The sequence below is a fragment of the Pyxicephalus adspersus genome, chromosome 4 (genome assembly GCF_032062135.1).
Source record: "Pyxicephalus adspersus chromosome 4, UCB_Pads_2.0, whole genome shotgun sequence".
NCBI classification, from domain to species: Eukaryota; Metazoa; Chordata; class Amphibia; order Anura; family Pyxicephalidae; genus Pyxicephalus; species Pyxicephalus adspersus.
Window position 1 is genome coordinate 71,472,928 of NC_092861.1, and position 16,618 is coordinate 71,489,545.

General features: G+C 37.0%; 2 protein-coding genes across 2 annotated transcripts; both read left to right on the forward strand.

Annotated features, from left to right (window-relative positions):
* The first annotated feature begins 1,131 nt into the window (after positions 1-1,131).
* LOC140329798 (protein ripply2.1-like) lies at positions 1,132-2,984 on the forward strand. Its single transcript, XM_072410192.1, has 4 exons — positions 1,132-1,187; positions 1,681-1,762; positions 2,568-2,635; positions 2,837-2,984. Exons 1-4 carry the CDS (start codon positions 1,132-1,134, stop codon positions 2,982-2,984), a joined length of 354 nt encoding a protein of 117 aa, XP_072266293.1.
* Positions 2,985-9,193: 6,209 nt separating this feature from the next.
* Positions 9,194-11,268, forward strand: LOC140329799 (protein ripply2.1-like). The gene is made up of 4 exons (XM_072410193.1): positions 9,194-9,249; positions 10,109-10,190; positions 10,861-10,928; positions 11,121-11,268. The coding sequence occupies exons 1-4, from the start codon at positions 9,194-9,196 to the stop codon at positions 11,266-11,268; spliced, it is 354 nt and encodes a 117-aa protein (XP_072266294.1).
* The last annotated feature ends 5,350 nt before the right edge of the window (positions 11,269-16,618 follow it).

The window sequence follows — 16,618 nt, forward strand, 5'->3', positions numbered from 1 at the left end:
AGTTTAAGCTAGAAAAATGTAAAAGTTATATTTTTGGACCAGTGTACATTAATGATTGTACTAAAATTATAACTTTTCAGAAGTATAAGAGCATAAGGGGGTGTTGAAATATGTATTATTGTGTATGCTCTTATACAATTTTATCTCTCATACTGGACCTTGTTCATGTGACAATATTGTCTGTCTGTTATTGAAAATGTGTTTAATAAAGTTTAACTTGGTTGTTCTTCTGAAGAAAGACTTCCTGAGGGAAGAGAAGCATGGTGTCTGTGTGCAGTTTCTACTCTAAAGCTACGTACACACATCCAATGGTTCTGGCGTGTGTACAGCGCCCATTATCTGAACGACCGTCCTGGCGGATCCATAGACGATGGACAGCAAACAATCCTATTGCAAGGGAAGGGGGAGAGCGCGCAGCATAGTGCCGTTCTGTCGTTCTACCCCTCCCCTCTCCATAGAGCAGAATGGTGTTGTATGTACAGCACTCGTTCATGCATCGTGCAGTCATTAGTCGTTGGAAAGGATAGTGAAAGATCCTTTTCAATAACAATAGTTGCACGTGTGAATGCAGCTGAGGGAAAGCAGGAGTTCACAAGTTAAGATCAGAGAACATTATTATATTGGTTGTCCCATCTCTTATTATTAGGGCAACATAATGCCTGTTAACCAATAATAAAATGGATGTACAATAAGCCTCTGTATGTGCAAGCAATTACAGATACAGTGTAAATATAAAAAGTATAATAAATTGGCAATAGTATAAATGTGCTTAATATATGATGTATGTATTTTTTTGTAAATTAATAATAAAATGTATTTTAAATAATTGTCCTGCAAAAAGATCCTTGCATAGTAATACCTGACAGTCTATACACTGAGCTCATCAATAACAGACTTGTCATGAAAGCAGCAGGAGGCAGGGCTCTCTCTCAGCCATTTGCCCCAGCACGTGTCCTGCTGCCCATTCACACCTTTCCATGTGTACACTCAGCCCTATTGACACCTTTATGCCTCCCCCTCCTCTAATGGGCAGGACATTCATGGGGCAGGCGTCAGGATAAAATGACAGGGCCTCAGACACTGTCAAGACAGCACATTGGACGAGCAGGAACATAGTCGGCCAGAATCACAATGGAATTCCATCAGGCAGAACAGAGGAGAGCTGGGAACCCTTCTGATCCTTCCAGGTATGTTACAAAGAGCAGAGTAAGAATTCCTATTCGGCAAAGTTGTTCCAAATTAGTGACCTACAAATAATAAAACCTTTAAAATGACATCCCAGCCAGGTAATTGGTATTTTCAATAGTAATTGCAATCTTTGTATTTCCAGGTAAGGGACCTTTTTGCCAGACTAGTAATCTATGTAAAAACTTTCTAGTTAGATTTTGTATGCATTTCACATTTGTGTGCATTTAACATATTTTAGCACATTATTTGCCTATGAATGTATCACTTTAGATGCTCAGCACCCAGAGCACACTTAGATTTAACAGTCCACTGACTTTCCATAGTATTCTCCTTCACTGGTGCCCATAGAGCTGCAAAAAACGATTTGAAGGAAGTTGAGGAGTGGAGATCTTGTTTCAGCCTAGTGACAAGGTCTTTTTTTAAAAGTATTTACCCTTGAGTACTTGTTGAGTGGTGTTTGTGGTCACTGAGAACCCATTATGTATTTTCCAGGTGTGGGATGATATGGAGACCTTGGTTTAATGCCCCAGTGACATCCATGATTCAGCAGCAAACCTCTAACAATATGCATCAGGTAAGTAGTCAAAAACATTTGTTAACAAGATGCTTTCAATATGACAAGATTTACCATCTGAGTATTATTATACCAGCAATATCTAATATCATTATTTTTGTCACTATCTCATTTATATTTATGGTTGCCCCATTTTTAGAGATATGGTCTTGCTGTAGCTTTGGTATTGTGTTGCATGACTATAAGATTACAAACACACTGAAGTCTGTCTATTGCAATCCATCACATTGCACTTGGCACACAGACAAAATTAAGGGATGACACTGCTTAAAGAAATGATTACTTTATTAGTACACAGGGGAGGCTTCAACACCTTATGTAAAGGACAAACTAGTCAGGCTGTCACTGTGACTATAAAGCTGTTAAAGCATCAATAACTCCTATTGCTCCAGGCACCTCCATGATCTCAATACAGAGCAATGGACTGCAACATATTATTATACAGTATTTATAAAGTGCCAACATATTACGCAGCGCTTTACAAAGTCCAAAGTCATGTCACTAACATGGGGCTCACAATCTAATGTCCCTACGATAGTCATATGTCTTTAATACAGTTTAAGGTCATTTTTAGAGGGAAGCCAATTACCTAGCTGCATGTTTTTGGAATGTGGAAGGAAACCGGGGTACCCGGAGGAAACCCACACCAACACGGGAAGAACCTCCATTTGCCAAAGTTGTTAACATGTTCCCCAGTGTTGTTTTTATAATAATTTATAATGTTACATTTATTATAATATGGATAGATTAATATTGTTTACTTGTTTTATTTCCTTATGACTAAGAATTGTCTTTTATACTTTAGTTACATGTTTCAAATCAGAGGGCCAACAATGACAAAGCAAAGCTGCCAGACTTTCAGCACCCTGTTAAGTAAGTACATGCATATATACGTGACACTTGAAATTGAGACAACCCTAGCTGTTGTGGTATTCTTCAATACATTAATTTTTGGTTTCTCTGTATTAGGGCACTTTGCACTACTTTGAGCATATAGTATGATTCCAGTATGAATATATTTTGCTCTCTTTACCCATACAGAATATAAAACATTCTTTTTTTGTTTGATTTTAGGATATTCTGGCCCAAGTCCAAGTGTTTTGACTTTTTGTATCAGGATGCTGAGATGCTGTTGAGGAACTTCCCTGTTCAGGCTACCATTTCCTTGTATGAGGAATCAGACAGCAGTGCTTCCGAAGATGAAGAGGTCACTGATGAATAAACCCATTTAATGTATAATGTTGTAGTTAGAATTGTATAGTCAATTGTAAGTAAAACTAAACAATTAAAACTCACCGGCAATGATGAACAGATGATGATGAATGCTCAATTAAAAACTTCAAGCATCATCTTTAATTAGACAGTAAACCACTAGCTAGGAAAATTTCCAAAAGTGCTAAAGTCAATGCATTCACTCATTTTTCTCCAAATTAAATAATTCAGGGCAGAAATATGGGAGCTTCCTTTACTGACCATCCCTATGATTTCCATATTATTATATTTTCATCACTGCTTTGTGAAACACTGACCTGCAACAAATCTGCAAAATCACATACTCAATATGTGTATTCTTCTGGGTCAGAATCAGAGAATGCATTGAGTCCAAGTGTTTTGATTTTTTGTATCAGGATGCTGTTGAGAAACTTCCCTCTTCAGGCTACTATTTTCTAGTATGAGGAATCAGACAACAGTGCTTCTGAAGATGAAGATGACCCATGAATGGGTTTATACATCAATGACAGCATCAGTGAATGCTAATGAGCTATTACCATGTGCCATGTTTTTTGGTTTAGAAGTCCAAAGCCTGTGGAGAAAAACATTAAAATATGTAAACTGTGTTGTCTGTCTACATTTCAAAGCTTCGTTTTACATTTTTAATGGGTATGTTTTATACAAACCTTGACAAATTAAAGAGAATGGAGCACTCCAGAAAAGCAGTCAGATTTACAGTTACTTAAAAATCAGGGTTCTGATGAAAATTTTCCCCATAAAAAAATGTTTTGTAATATACCAAGACTCATTGCTATAATTTACTGGAATTATAAGTTTGGGGTACTATATTGTCTGTATTTCTTTATGAAGGAATTATGGATATTTGTTTTAGTAAAAACCTTGGAAATAAAAAATGTTTGATTTATGAATGTCACAAATACTGTTGACCGGTTTTATGGCTATGCAAACACCTTTACTTGCCAACACATTGTATGCAGCTGGTCCACAGCAAGCACTTTCTGCCTTAATTGCAAATGTAAATACTAATTTATTTCATTTGTATTTTTTATATGCTGTAAGATATTATTTATAATAAAATAATAAATGGTTAAGTCTACCTGTTATCTTTACATCTTATAACTAAGGAAGGGTGTCACACTTGGGAAGATGGAGCCTATAGGGGGTGCTATGGCTTGCATGGGATTGGTGTGAGCCCTGAGAAGGGCCAAGGGTCTAAGCGTCAATCAGGTCTTCTCCAGAGCCTCTAGTGGTGAGGATGTTGCGCTGCTGGTTACTGCCAGGTTGCAGTCTGTGGGCACACCAGGATGGGCAGGATGAAACATGGTACCAAATCACAAATCATTAAACAGAAGAACTGTCATAGAAGCCCAGGGTCAAGGCAGGCAGCAAGCAAGACAGGTCAGGTCACAAGCCAGGGGGTCAAATACCAGGGATCCAGGAAATAGAGACTAGTAACAGGGGGACCACCACAGACACAGGGAACACAGGAGACACTGGAAGCAATAGGAGGGACAGGTGACACAGGAACAACCACTGACAGAGAGGAACACTGGAACAGCACAAGGGAACTGGCTGGGAAACAAGAAGTTACACAGGAGCTAGACCGGAAAAGCACTGAATCAACCAACAGGTGCAAAGAAAATGCTCAGCAGCACTAGTTGGCTCGGCAGTAGTGGAGACACGTTGCACCATCACTGAATGCTGCGTCTGAGCTAGCTAAATAGCCAAATATGATTAGGAGGCTATTTCCTGATTGGCCAGTAGGATGGGCGAAACCAATAAAACTTGGGAGAGCAGGCACGCCCAAGGTCAGAACTGCCCACATGTGCAAGAGAGAGGTTCTTGTACTTTAGTAGTAACAAAAGAGGAGTAAGAGCAGCCAAAGGAACTTGAAGAGAACCATCTTTACATATCCTTTTATTCATAGGACCTGATTTATTAAAATACTTAATTAGTGGAGAAATTAGACTATCATAGGAAAACGTGGGTAATCCAGCAAACTGGAAATGTATCTGGTCCAGGATTACAACATTTGTTAAATTGTGATAACTAAATGAGTCAGGACATTTCCAAAACAGCAGGTCCTGTGCACAGTGCTTGTGGAATATAGGGCTGAAAAAGCACAGATGATTTAGAAGTGACCATTCTCCATTGATTGATGACCCCCCTGAATGGTCTACTAAGCTGTTTCACAATTTGCCAAATAATATTTGGAGCAATGTGGTAAAAGGCCAGTGGAAGTCGCTTGCCAGGATTGTTTGCTTCTTTTGTTTACTTGTAAATGTTAATACCTGTTATCATACAGTTCATGTACAGACTTCATGTCTCTGCTAGCTGGGTGAGAAACCCCAGACTGGAGGATTATGGGTGATATACAAGGAGGGTTCCAGGAAGTACTGGCAGAATTGGTGCACATGGCCACCTATACAGAAGTGCTGGCTGCAGGTGGACTTTATGGTATCTCCCAGATCAGAGTAAGAAACTAACAGACAAGTGTTCCATATTCTTCCAGGGGGGTTTATTGATGCCCATGTCTTCCATGTTCCTATTAGGTCTGGTCACAGAGTTTTATCAGACCCCCATGTTAGTGTTATCTGTGCAGTGCAGAACAGATACAGGTCTGTGTATTTATGTGCATGTGAAGTGATTCAACTTGTAGTACTACTGGTGAATCTATCTGTATTAGGGTTTACATGCACCTACCAGTACTCTTAATAAAGTCTACATACAGCTGCCAGTACTCTGAATAGTTTTAGTCCCCTCTTACTCTGGGATCTTAGTTAGTATTAGTGTAGAGCTCCTTAATTAGAACAGGATAGAGTCAGGTTAGTCAACCATAGGCCCATAGGAGCTAGAGGTCCCATTGCAGCAGCAGGATAGAGACTCCTTAGGAACAGAGTGGCAGAGTAGATAGGTTGATAGTGAGTTCCAGTGTTACTGCTGACGTCTTCAGAGACAAGCTACTCTCTATTAGCTTTTCCAGTGCCTCTTGGAGGATCTCCCCATCACCAACACCCTGACTCAAAGGGTTTCCAGCAGATGCCACATATGTGCCCATCTTCAGGGGCCCCTGCAATCTGTATCTGGAGGTATATTTGCTGTGAACATGTATACCACTCCACCAGGACTCTTGCTAAGTTTATTTGCTCATATATTATTCCTGTGTGTATTCCAATGTTAATTGTTTATGCTCTTAATTACCATTTACTTTATAAACATATTTCTATTTTGTACATGCAGATTTATTTTAATGCTGGTATGGTATGTCCTGTGCAGAAGTGCTCCCAAACATCTCATTTAGATTACTGGTCAATTTCCCAGGAAAGGAATCTCCTCTGCTCTCAGGATCAGTCCTATCCTGGGTATAGGCAGTGCCAAATCCATTAACAAATTTACTCCACATAGCGAAGGCTTTAGTGCTCCCTGAAACCCACAGGTTTAGCGTTTTAACACTGTTTGGAGTGCGAATCAATGGGGAGAAAAGAAAGAGGTTTGAGGCTCATAGGTTTTTCATGCAGAAAGTTAAGTGTATTGATTGATTATTTAGTACATAAGTCATCAAATGCACATATACAAATATTGTTTTTATCTCCATCCTGTTAATTAAAAAAATATTTGTATATGTGTATTTGATGACTTATGTACTAAATAATCAATCAATACACTTAACTTTCTGCATGAAAAACCTATGAGCCTCAAACCTCTTTCTTTCCTCCCCATTCATTCATACTCAAATACTACATAGGGGTGGCTCAATATTACGATACATTCATATAGTGAGGAGGAGTTAAACCCATTCTATACTGTTTGGAGTGCGTCATCTCATATAAATCCCTAAAAGAGGGCTACATAGGTAACTACCATAAAACCAATAAAATATATAAATATGATTCCAGTATAAAAGTGTTTTGTGCTCCCCCCATATAGACTAAAAAACATTCTTTTTTTGTTTAATTTTAGCGTAAACCACTAGCTAGGGAAACTTCCAAAAGTACTGAAGTCAAGGCATCCTCTCGGTTTTCACCAAATTTAAAAATTCAGGACAGAAATATGGGAGCTTCCTTTACTGACCATCCTCATGAGTGCCATATTTTTTTATTTTCATCACTGCTTTGTGAAACACTGATCTGGGACAAACCTGCAAAATCAAATACTCACTATGGGTATTCCTCTGGGCCCACATCAGAGAAGCACTGAACACATTGTGCTAATGAGCTATTAACATGTGCCATGTGTTTTGGTTTGGCAATCAGAAGCCTGTGGACAAAAAGCCTTAAAGGGATAAACTGTCATGTAAACTGTGTTGCCTGTCCAAAATTTCAAAGCTTCATTTTATGTTTTGACTGCATGCTTAACACAGAGCTTAACAAATAAGAGAATGGAGCACTCCAGAAAAGTGGTCAGCTTTACTGTTCCTTAAAATCAGGATTCTGATGAAATACATTTTTTTATTTTACATTACAAAAAGTTTTGTAATATACAAAGACTGATTAGTATCATCAGCTGGAATGACAGTTTGATGTACTGTTTTTTTTTTGCATTTCTTTCTTAAAGAAATATGGATATTTGTTTTAGTAAAAACCTTGGAAATAAGAAATGTCTGATTTATGAATGTCACAAATACTGTCGACCCATTCTACAAAGTGCTCATGTGTGCAACTATACCAGCTAAAGAAAAACATATATTGCTTAATTTAACAGCACCTCATGTTATATTACAGTCTTCCACTTTTGGAACACAGCTATCTTTTATTCTATGGCTATGCAAACACCTTTACATACCTACACATTGTATGCAGCTGGTCCACAGCAAGTACTTTCTGCCCTAATTGCAAATGTTATTTCTAATTTATTTGAATTGTATTTTTTTTATGGTGTAAGATATTATTTATAATAAAATTAAATGGTTAAGTCTACTCATTCTCTTTGTATCTTATCATTTAATAAGGGTATAAAAATGTTAGTAGTGACAAAAGCAGTCAATGCAACTTGAAGATAACCCTATAAATTAACTATTTATAAGGTCTGATTTATTAAAGCTCTTCATTAGTAGATTAAATCAACTATCATTGGAAATCCTGGATAATCCAGTAAACCAGGAATGGATCTAGTCCAGGTGAAAAGTGTTTGTGGAGTTTGGGGCTGAGTAGCCCCAGATGATTTAGAAGTGCCCATGCCCTATTGAGTTCTGAAAACGTCTTCAGTGGGCATGTGAAAGTCAGAACTGGACCATGGAGCAATAGAAGGTGGTCTGGTCTAATAACTCACATTTATGTTTAAATTGTAGATGGCTGGGTATGTGTATGTCAAGCACTTTCTGTCTTATTTGTAAATGTATATATTATTTTTTTAATAAATTGAATAAAGACTGATTGGTCAGAGGTAATGAAACCTTTCTTGGATAAGAGGACCTGAGCAAACTTCTATGATGAGAAGGGAAATTAATTTATTTACCAACGATTAGCCCAAGGATTTCAATTTACCCTCCATGTTAGAAATATAATGCCTGCTGAGTATCAGTAGTAATATAGGCTGTCAATAAGGGCAAAAATATGTTATCAAACTAGTTCTAAGAAGAACTTAAGACACTTTGGAAGTACAATAAGGCCCTGTATGTGGAAGCAATTAGAGATACAGTATAAATATGAAAAGTATGATAAATTGGCAATATTATAAATGTGGTTTATATATGATATATACATTTTATTGTAAATTTAATATATTTTGATTTAAATAAATGTCCTGTTTGGATAGCATGAAAGTGCTTGTGTGTTTGAAATATATATATATATATATATATATATATATATTCTTGCACAAAAACAATATTAAGTGTATTGCCACACACATAAATTTAGTATAATATGCATTTAAAATTGAATATATAATATAGATAATAAACTACAGAAAATTATTTCTAAATACATGCAGTCCATAAAATATACAGTGTTGTATAGCAGACTTGTCATGAAAGCAGCGGGAGGCAGGGCTCTCTCTCAGCCATTTGCCCCAGCACGTGTTCTGCTGCCCATTCACACCTTTCCATGTGTACACTCAGCCCTATTGACACCTTTATGGCTCCCCCTCCTCTAATGGGCAGGACCTTCATGGGGCAGGCGTCAGGATAAAATGACAGGGCCTCAGACACTGTCAAGACAGCACATTGGAGGAGCAGGAACATAGTCGGCCAGAATCACAATGGAATTCCATCAGGCAGAACAGAGGAGAGCTGGGAACCCTTCTGATTCTTCCAGGTATGGAAGGTCTAGCTTCACCAATACATTGCAAATTCAAACTATTTTAATCCATAGCATGGGAGATGAACAGATATAATATATCAGTCTGGGTTGTGTGATGATATGCTGTGTACACCATAACAATCAATATTTAATAATCAGCCGTATTGGCTGTCATTGTACAATTGGCATTAGTGTTAATGAGCTTTTATCTATTCAAACAGTTGCATTATATTAAATAGCTTAAACTAAAAGGTGTACATTTATGTTTAATAACACCAGTATTAGTAATTGGTATTTTCAATAAGAAAGGTTAGGGCACCTTTTTGCCAGGCTAGTAATCTATGTATAAACTTTCCGGTTAGATTTTATGTACATTTTTTGGGCACTTTATTTGCCTATGAAGGTTTTACTTTAGATGTTGAGACTGCTTCTGAGCATCTTGGACTGTCAGCACCCCCAGCACACTCAGATTAACACTCCACTGACTTTCCATAGTATTCCCCTTTACTGGTGCCTATGTAGCTACAGAAAAGGTTTCGAAGGAAGATCTTGGGTCAGCATAGACATTAGAAATTTGAAACTTTCTGAATTATAGAGCGCTTTGATAGGCTATAACAGATGGGGCTCCACCAGCAAAATAACTTCTGGAGTAGTCACCTTTTTTTAGGAAGTTTAAATTGCAGATTGCAAATAAGTAAACTATTGTTTATATAAATAAAAAACACTGCAATAAATATTTAATGTACTTGATTTTGCGCATTTACCTGCAATTCTTTAGGTTAGTGACAATGTCTCTTTAGGGAGTATTTAAACTTGAGTGAGTTCTTGTTGAGTGGTGTTTGTGGTCACTGAGAACCCATTATGTATTTTCCAGGTGTGGGATGATATGGAGACCTTGGTTTAATACCCCAGTGACATCCATGATTCAGCAGCAAACCTCTAACAATATGCATCAGGTAAGTAGTCAAAAACATTTGTGAACAAGATGCTTTCAATATGACATTTACCATCTGAGTAATATTATACTTGCAATATCTCCTATTATCATTGTCACTATCCCTTCTATATTCATGGTTGCCCCATTTTTAGAGATATGGTCTTGCTGTAGCTTTGGTATTGTGTTGCATGACTATCAGATTATACACACATGTCTATTGCAATCCATCACATTGCACTTGGGACACAGACAAAATTGTGTGCTGACACTGCATAAAGAAATTATCACTTTATTAGTACACACGGGAAGGCTTTAACACCTTCTGTAAAGGAAACCAGTGGTGAGAACAATAAATTGGCTATTATTGTTCACATGTAACACAGCTCTTGCTGTTCAGACAAACTAGTCAGGCTGTCACCCAGACTATAAAGCTGTAAAAGCATCAAGAACTCCTATTTCTCCAGGCACATTCATGATCCAAATACAGAGCAATGCACTGTAACATATTTGCCGCAGTTCTCAACATGTTTCCCCATTATAATGTTCATATTTATACGTCTCATTTTTTATTTTTACAATTGTTATCCTTGTTTTTAATATAAATAATTATAATGTTACATTTATTGTTGATGGATTAATATTTACTTATTTTATTTCCTTATAACTAAGAATTGTCTTTTATACTTTAGTTACATGTTTCAAATCGGGGAGCCAACAATGATAAAGCAAAGCTGCCAGACTTTCAGCACCCTGTAAAGTAAGTACATGCATATATAGGTGACACTTGAAATTGAGACAACCCTAGCAGTTGTGGTATTCTTCAATACATTAAAATTAGGTTTCTGTGTATTAGTGCACTTTGCACTACTTTGAGCATATAGTGTGATTTCAGTATGAAGATATTTTGCTCTTTCCCTATACTATAAAACATTCTTTTTTTCAATTTTAGGATATTCTGGCCCAAGTCCAAGTGTTTTGACTTTTTGTACCAGGATGCTGAGATGCTGTTGATGAATTTCCCAGTTCAGGCTACCATTTCCTTGTATGAGGAATCAGACAGCAGTGCTTCCGAAGATGAAGATATCACTGATGATTAACAGGGATAATCATCCCCATGCCCTATTGATTTCTGGGCATTTAACTGGACCATGGAGCAATAGAAGGTGGCCTGGTCTAATAAATCACATTTTTGTTTAAATTGTGGATGACCGGGTATATGTATGTCAAGCACTTTCTGCCTTAATTTCAAATGTATATAGTAATTTATTTATTTGTATTTTTATAGGCTGTAAGATATTATTTATAATAAATTTATACATTTTTATAAATAAATGGTTAAGTCTACCTGTTATCTTTGTATCTTATCATTTAGGAAAGGTATAAAATGTTAGTGATGACAAACACAGAGAAAAATCAGTCAACAGAATTTGAAAAAAAACAGCTTTGCATAGCCTTTCTTTCTCCAACAGTGGAGAAAACAGACTATCATGGGAATACCTGGGTAATCCAGCAAATCGGAAATGGATCTGGTCCGGGATAAAAAATTGTTTGCCAAGTAACAGCAAATTCTTTTAAAGAAATGCGTTACAGGTTTGCTGGATAACCCAGGTTCACTCATGATAGTATATTATCTCCAGTCTTGGAGAGTTTAAATAAATCAGGCCCAATGTGTTCACTGAATTTACTATTGATTGCACCCTCAGCACTAATACTCAATCGCCCTGATTTATTAAAGTCTCCAAGGCTGGAGAGAATACACTTCCATCAGTGAAGCTGGGTGATCCAGCAAACCTGGAATAGATCTTGTCCAGAATTGAAAACATTTGCTAACAAATAGCTTGATTTTAGGAAATCCATTCCAGGTTTGCTCAAATACTCAACTTCACTGTTGAAAGTGTATTCTCTCCAGCCTTGGAGACTTTAATAAATCAGGGCCATTGAGTATTAGTGCTGAGGGTGCAATCAATAGTAAATTCAGTAAACTTTAATAAATAAGGGCCAATGAATATACTGTCACAATATAATTTAACTGATTGATACCCAAAACTGACACTTTATGTTTCTGTATGACTGCTGTAAAGACACAATGCAGGAACATCAACACCACAGTTCTGTTTTTCTGTAGTATAGATCCAAAACCTATAAAGACCTGATAGGCAGATAGCAATCAGTTCCTGTTGCCATTAGCCCTATTCAGATTCCTCAACAACTCTATTCACTAATTAGGTTGTCTCTCACTGATGATGGGACAACAATGAGAGTGAAAATGCTCTCTAAATCAAAAATCCTCTAAATCGAAGGAACTGGAGTGTCAATACCTGGAAGTAATTATAGTTGGCAGATTTATAACACCTTGATCAAGCAACACATTAAAACCACTGTCAGGTAAATAACACAGATGATCAGATTATCACAGCCCCAGTCTAGGTATGATATATTGGGCAAGCCTTGTGAAAAGTGTTTGTGGAGTATAAGGCTGAGTAGCCCCAGATGATTTAGAAGTACCCATGCCCTATTGATTTCTGAAAATGTCTTCAGTGGGCATGTGAAGGTCAGAACTGGATCTTGGATCAATAGAAGGTGGCCTGGTCTAATAACTCACATTCTCGTTTAAATTGTGTATTGCTGGGCATGTGTAAGTCATTACCCAAAAAAAAGATGGCAGCAGGATGCACTATGGAAAGGAGACAGTATGGCCTAAAACATCTGCTGCCAGACACCACACTAGGTTTCTGGGAGTTGATGCCGCAGCAGGTCAACGTTGTTTCAGTGGTAAATTAGTCAGATTATTTTATTGTTTTGGCTGCCCTAAGTTGATATTTTTGTATAAAAACCATAACCCTTATCGTATATCCCCAATGTCAGCTATGGTATTGTTTAATGTTATTAGTTTATGTGGGCCCGAAAAAAGAGAAGAAGAGCTTGAGAAAGGTTGGCTCAAACCTTCAGACAATGCAGTAATAAAATGTTCCTCTAAATTGGCATTAAACTGACCTAATCCAAAATCCAGCTAAATTCCCATACATCTCATTTTTGTTGCTGTGGTTCTACATAGCAATGTGACCCCAATGGTTCTACAGTAGTCACCTGCCACCATACATTACATGGATGATAAAGGCACTCAACTACAATACCACAGATCTTTAATTAATTTTACATTTTTGGCTTTGTCTATTGTTAGTTTGAAATAATAACAAAAGTGCTAAAAAGTAGTGAAAAGCATGTGTAAGGTTAAAAAATACACACCATAATGAGAACATATACGAATAAAGCATACACATGTTAAACAAATAGGGAATAGCGTGGTAAGTGGTAAAATCGACTAAATCAAATACAAAAGGTGTAATAGAAAAACACAAATTTTCTTACTGCCTCATCACAGGTGAGTGTTTTTTAGATGAGATTCTGCCTCTGGCAGGAACCTGCTGGTACATCAAACATAAGCAAGGTGTCTATACCTGTTCTTGATCCTCAAGTCTGTGTGCTTCTTCAGCCTTTCTTTACATATCAAGTCAATAAATCAAAATTGTATTACTTTTCAGGGAATAACAATAATACCAATGAAGTGATAATAGAAGGAAACACCAACAGACATTTGAAAGATGGGATAACAATAAAACAAACAATCCAAACATAAGGTATCCTAAAAGTATACTGGAATAAAGAAAGTATCAGAGAATGGAATGAACAGCACTATGTTAGTTCAGGGACTTTTTTTTATTTGTTTATCTGCATTAAGTGGCCATCAAAATAAGTGCATGAAAGTACATGCTAAATTCATTTTCATGAGCTGCAAATGCAAAATTACTGAAATCTTCCTTTACCTCTGACCAATGTGCTCCTTAGCTACATTTAGGGAATGGCAGGCTCTTTCCTCACCTCCCTAGAAAATGAACAAATAACCAGAGAAAATGCATAATTAAAATGTGTGTAAACACATGAAAGTGCATTGAAAAATGTATGTGAATACACTTGAAAGGGAAGCACATCCTGTAGGAGCAGTGATATTAGATGGATTCCAATTACTTGCTATGGGTTTCTGTAATTTGCATTTTATACTTAGCTTTGTTTTACAGTGATTGGAACTGCCCTGTTTACAAACATTCTGCCAGTGAAAAAGCTCTTTTGTAGTGATAAGTACTTCAGATGTAGGACAATCATTTTAACTTCATTTACATGAGTACTGAATACAAAAGAATGTCTAAAAACAGGTAGTTTGCATACATCATTCAATCCAACCTTACAACACTTTCACAGGAGGTATTTAATAACAAATACAATAAATATAATATAATTTTATGAACAATGCATACAATGGGGGTTGGTAAAGTGCAGAATGATGCTTGACAAAAATATGGTGCAATGTGTTGGGTAGGCAATTCAGGTGTTGTGGCTGGACAGGGGTTGCTTAACAAATGTCCACTGGGTACATCTGCTAAAATAAAACCAGAAACTTATTATATAAATACCCCTAACTATGTGAGATTGGAAGGTGGACAATGTAAAGGACAAAACCTATTTATTGTTCTTAGAGTGGTGTTCCTCATCCATGGAACCCTAGGGTTCCTCCACAGGTTTCTAGAGATTCCTTGAACAATGAGCAATTTGTCCCTCCCACTGGCCAGCAATGTAAGAGTCATTTATACTGACCAACACACTAATGTACTATAAGCTGTGGATACAGTAGTTATAGTAGGGGTTCCCTGAAGACCTGAAACATATTTCAAGTGGTTCCGCCATGATGAAAGGCCAAGAAAGCTTACCTTGGAGACTATGTTAGAAATTAGATTTTTATTTTCCTTGAAGGACAGCTAGTGACATGACTATTAAAACTCCACATATTATGTTGTTACTATATAATAAATCATATTAATCAACCATTTAACCTTATATTACACAACTTTCTTTTAGCATTCATATGTTTCTAGCTTCATCTTATATTAAAAATGTTTTCATCCTGGGTAAAAGTGGAGGAGGGGGTCTGATTTAAAAAAGGAATATAGACGATCGCTAATTTTATATAGAAATGTGAAATCTTTACATGGCATATTTCAGTTAGCTCAGTAAGTGTGCTGGAAATTCAAAACATACCCAATCATGTGCAAGAAAATATTTTAAAATGTGGAATTGTATTGCACATGATTTAGTATCTGAAGTTAGCGCAGCTTCTCCTCAATCACTATACTAGTGAAGAAATCCCGTGAAGGTATAATTCACTTTCCTGAACAGACTATATCAGGGGTGCCCAACACGTGGAGCACAATCTACGGGTAGATCGCAAAGGCAATGCAAGTCGATCGCGGAGCCCTGCCTTTCAAAATACACTCTACCGCCTACAGGAGTTAATAAGTCCAAATACTGTTCCACCATGACTGATGATCACTTGGAAGTCTGTTTGAGGCTGGCTCTCAGCAACTGTCCGGACTCTGCAACTTTGGCTGATTCCCTTCAGTTTAAGACTTCATCGAGGTAAGGTGATGGCCAAAAATGTACAGAGTTGTATTGTGCCATACAAGCTCATGCTGTTATGTAAGGTAAACAAAATATATTTTAAATATAATAAATATAAAGTATACTCGTTATATATATATATATTTATATAGCATTTTTATTGTTAGTAGATCATTTTGACTTTTAAAAGTAGTAAAAGTAGCCAAAGTTTTAAAAGTAGCTTGCAAGCCAAAAAAGCATGGGCATCCCTGGACTTTATATTATAGTTATATAGTTATTTTTTGTACAGTTTTTTTTTTTTATATCACATTAAACAGAGGCAAGAAAAATGGACAGATTAATTTGTTTTCCAGAAGAGGGGTTGTCCCTTCCAACATTTGGGAGCTATGCTTAGAATGTAACTCAATCATATTGGTACATTGTTTGTATGAAGTCTGTTTCTATTCTGTGTCATACACTCATGACCTCAGGCTGACAGAACATTCAGACAAAAGGAGCAAAAGGGGCAGATGAAGCCCAGAGCCATCTGCCCCCAGCACGTGTCTGAGCAATAGAAGGTGTGTACAATGACACCTAGCCATGTGTACACTGAGCCCTGCACTGACAGCTCTCACACCTCTGACATTGGCTGCAAGTGTGACCCAGGACAGGGGGACCCCAGCAGAAATTTCTTACATTATCTGTCTGACATCCAGAATACCATGCACTATAATGTATGATATATGTGCCTGATCTCATTATTATTACCAAGGTCTGATTTATGAAGGTTCTGCCTTTATTTCCTATCCTCACAAATTTCTGTATGTCCAATGTTCTTCTGTAAACAATGAATAAAAAAACACCTGATATATATTAACTGTTGAAAATAATTTGCAAGATTCTCAAAAATGTATTGTGTATAATATGTATAATTTCTTCCAGCACCATTCTTGTTACAGACGAAGTGATACATTCTATGAACATGTCTGCCCTCTTCTGGTCATATGTGGGTGCAGC